At 36.9% G+C, this 3859-nt stretch overlaps 1 protein-coding gene across 1 annotated transcript; it reads left to right on the top strand.

Annotated features, from left to right (window-relative positions):
- Positions 1–1034: 1034 nt before the first annotated feature.
- LOC103010582 (olfactory receptor 4L1-like) lies at positions 1035–1975 on the top strand. Its single transcript, XM_028166122.2, is given in 3 exon segments — positions 1035–1112; positions 1114–1877; positions 1879–1975. Coding segments are annotated over 3 exon segments (939 nt in total).
- Positions 1976–3859: the final 1884 nt, after the last annotated feature.

The raw sequence follows: 3859 nt of genomic DNA, 5'->3' as shown, positions 1-3859 counted from the left end.
AACTTCCTAGGAAGCTTAGAAAGCTTATTTTAGGGCTTCCCTGGTGGCGCAGTGGTTGAGAATCTGCCTGCTAATGCAGGGGACACGGGTTCGAGCCCTGGTCTGGGAAGATCCCACATGCCACGGAGCAGCTGGGCCCGTGAGCCACAACTACTGAGCCTGCGCGTCTGGAGCCTGGGCCCCGCAACGGGAGGGGCCGCGATAGTGAGAGGCCCGCGCACCTCGATGAAGAGCGGTCCCTGCACCGCGATGAAGAGTGGCCCCCACTTGGCGTAACTAGAGAAAGCCCTCGCACGAACTGAAGACCCAACACAGCCAAAAATAAAGAAATAAATAAATAAAGTAGCTATAAAAGACCTTTAAAAAAAAAAAAAGAAAGCTTATTTTATTATAATTTGGGAGAGGTAAGAACGTATGACAGACTGTAGCCAGTTTAAAGCTTCAGGAATAAGTGAAATCACTGGTATATCTCTTTGGGATAAAAGGGAAGGGTGAGAATATAGTATAGCTGATAGAAGAAAGTACCGTAATTTGCTGAGTGTGTATATAATTCAACTCATATGAACATATCTGAATATTTCAAATTAGGGAGGTGGAAAAGATTGAATACTAGGTGCCAGAAAGTTACACGACTATATTCCAATCCACTTGAACTAACTTATGACCAAAAACCTCTTGGCTCTTTTACTCGTTGACCCATTGAACTCATGGTTCATGAATTCATGAACTCAGAAACAACAAATGAATGTGGAGATAAAATCTATGCCTGCAAACTCTATTTACAAAATTTTACAAAAAATTTCCCATGTTTTGTGCCTTTCTGTCTGAAAATAAATGCAGTAATGTGAATGTGTATACAAGTAATGTACTTGCATTGATCAATTAAAATGTATTGTTCCATCTTCTCTTTTTCTATAGGAATCAAATACTGCTCTCTCTATGTCCATACCTTCAAAACTATTGCAGATTAAATTATCACTTTTTCCAGATTATCTTCATTTTAAAGGCTTTCTGAAAACTCCTACATAGACTAGATGAAAATGATGAATAGCTCAATGATATCAGAGTTTGTTTTGTTAGGACTCACCAACACTTGGGAACTTGAAATTTTCCCTTTTTTTCATATTTTTGTTGACCTATGCAGCGATTATGGCAGGAAACCTTCTCATTGTGGTCACTGTAACCTTTGACTCTCATCTGCACTCCACACCAATGTACTTCCTCCTTGGAAATCTCTCCTTTCTTGATATGTCTATTTCTACAATCACAACCCCTAAGATGGTTGCAGATTTTCTCAGGGAGAATAAAACTATTTCTCAGTGGGGCTGTATGGCTCAGATGTTCTTCCTTCACTTTTTAGGGGGTAGTGAGATGACTCTTCTCATAGTTATGGCTATTGATTGGTACACTGCAATATGCAAACCTCTTCACTACACAGCCATCATGAACCACCGGGTACTCATAGGCTCTGTGCTGCTGTCATGGGCTATTTTTTTTGTGCATACAATGAGCCAGATGGTTTTTACCATCACCTTGCCCTTTTGTGGCCCCAATGTAGTAGACAATATTTTCTGTGACCCTCCTCTAGTTCTAAAGCTTGCCTGCACTGAGACCTATGTTCTGGAGTTGCTAGTAATTGCTGACAGCGGACTGTTGTCTTTCATCTGCTTCATACTCTTGCTCATTTCCTACACTGTCATTCTGGTAACTGTCTGACATTGGGCCTCTGGTGGTCTCTCCAAGGCTCTGTCCACACTGTCTGCTCATATTACTGTGGTCACTCTGTTCTTTGGGCCATGTATCTTCATTTATGCTTGGCCATTTAGTAGCTTTTCAGTGGATAAAATTTTTTCTGTGTTTTATTCAGTTATCACACCCTGCTGAACCCATTATTTACACTCTGAGGAATCAGGAGATGAAAGCAGCCAGGAGTAGACTGAGGACCCAACACGTGAGCTCCAGACAGACCTTCTAGGCAACATCCATGATGATGAAGGTTTTTAGAGCAAAACCCATATATAGTACATCTCAGAATAAGTTTGTATTAATTTGTTTTGTTTGTAAATTTTTAAAAATATTCATAACGTACATTATGTACATTAAAACTACCAAATGCTGCATCATTACATCTCTATGACATATTTGGTTTTATTGAAAGAATAATTTTTAATTGAAATTCAATTCAGTTGGGGTTAATTTTTTTAATATAATAAAGAATTAAATAGAAAAACTGGCTGACTAACTATAGTTGGAAACCCAGAAATGTCCAAGACTAAACTTCATTAAATAAAGAGAAATCAAGTACAAATTTGTCTATTTTAAAAATTCAGAATTAGAGATCTTTCAGCTAAATTCTCCTGTTGACTAAATGTGCATTAAAAAGTATTAAACTCACAAGGACACACACACATAAACTTACATTTTTGTGGATCCTAATATGTGTAAGCATTATTACTTTTTTAACAAGGCAAACAGGCTAGTTTCTGTAAGTAGATAGATCCAAATAATAACTGTCATCTGCTGGCAAGAAGCACATATTCATTTCTTAAGAAAATAGAAATTCCACCTGACATATAAGTTACATACAGTTCATTTTACCATATTCCATCATTCATGTTTGTATTCACAGTTGTTCTCATATATCTATCAAGAAACAATTAAGAGCATTACTATTGTCAATCCACATAGACAAGGAATAAATAAAGAAGCCTCTCTACATTCAATTATTCACTTCACAACAAAACAAAGTATTCAAGCTACTTATATTGCACAAAATGTGCTAAATTACAAAGTTTGATATATGGCTCATGGGCATTAAAATAAAAAGACATTCTATGACCTCTTTGGTATCAAATTCAAATGCTCTGCTTTTCCCCAAACATTCGGTGATCCTTTTATAGGCTTCTATCCACTACTTTTTCTTCATTGCCTCTAAACAATATGTGTAATATACTAATTATAGGCTAAAGCGTGCTTTAAAAATGTATCTCTAGGGCTTCCCTGGTGGCGCAGTGGTTGAGGGTCTGCCTGCCAATGCAGGGGACACGGGTTCGAGCCCTGGTCTGGGAAGATCCCACATGCCACGGAGCAACTGGGCCCGTGAGCCACAATTGCTGAGCCTGTGTGTCTGGAGCCTGTGCTCCGCAACGAGAGGCCGCGATAGTGAGTGACCCGCACACGGCGATGAAGAGTGGTCCCCGCTTGCCACAACTAGAGAAAGCCCTCGCACAGAAATGAAGACCCAACACAGCCATAAATAAATAAAATAAAATAAATAATAATAATAATAAAAAATTAAAAAAAAAAAAATGTATCTCTAGCCATATGTGCATGATATATTTTAGACTAAATTTTTATTTTAAAAAATGCTTTGAGGAGGGTAGGAACTGGGTCCCTGGGGATCACTGGACATATTTGTATCTTTCTTATGAACTATTTCAATCATAGACTTTAGTATAAACACTGATATAACATGTGGTTTTGTCAAATTTTTAACATTTTGCCTCATTTATTTCAGATTCTCCTTTACTACAAAAGTGGATTATTAGAAATAATAAAGACGCCTAAGTAACCCTCCACATCCAATTATTTTATCATAGCAAAGGTAATAACTATCATTAACTCCATAAGTATCATTCCTTTGTATTTTTAAATTTTTTTCTCATTTTTCATACATTGTGCAAAATACATTTTGCAGTTTTTACTTGATATAAATGGTATCTCTATAAATGCCATTATTCTAAAATTTATTTTTTCAATCAACTTAATGTTTTAAAGATTCGTCTTTAAATATATGCTGCCCTGCTTCATCCTTTTCTTAATGTGGTTAAAATATACAACATCTTAATAATTTTTAAGT

Source organism: Balaenoptera acutorostrata, chromosome 3 (genome assembly GCF_949987535.1).
Source record: "Balaenoptera acutorostrata chromosome 3, mBalAcu1.1, whole genome shotgun sequence".
Lineage (NCBI taxonomy): Eukaryota > Metazoa > Chordata > Mammalia > Artiodactyla > Balaenopteridae > Balaenoptera > Balaenoptera acutorostrata.
This window is presented reverse-complemented; position numbering and strand designations above follow the sequence as displayed.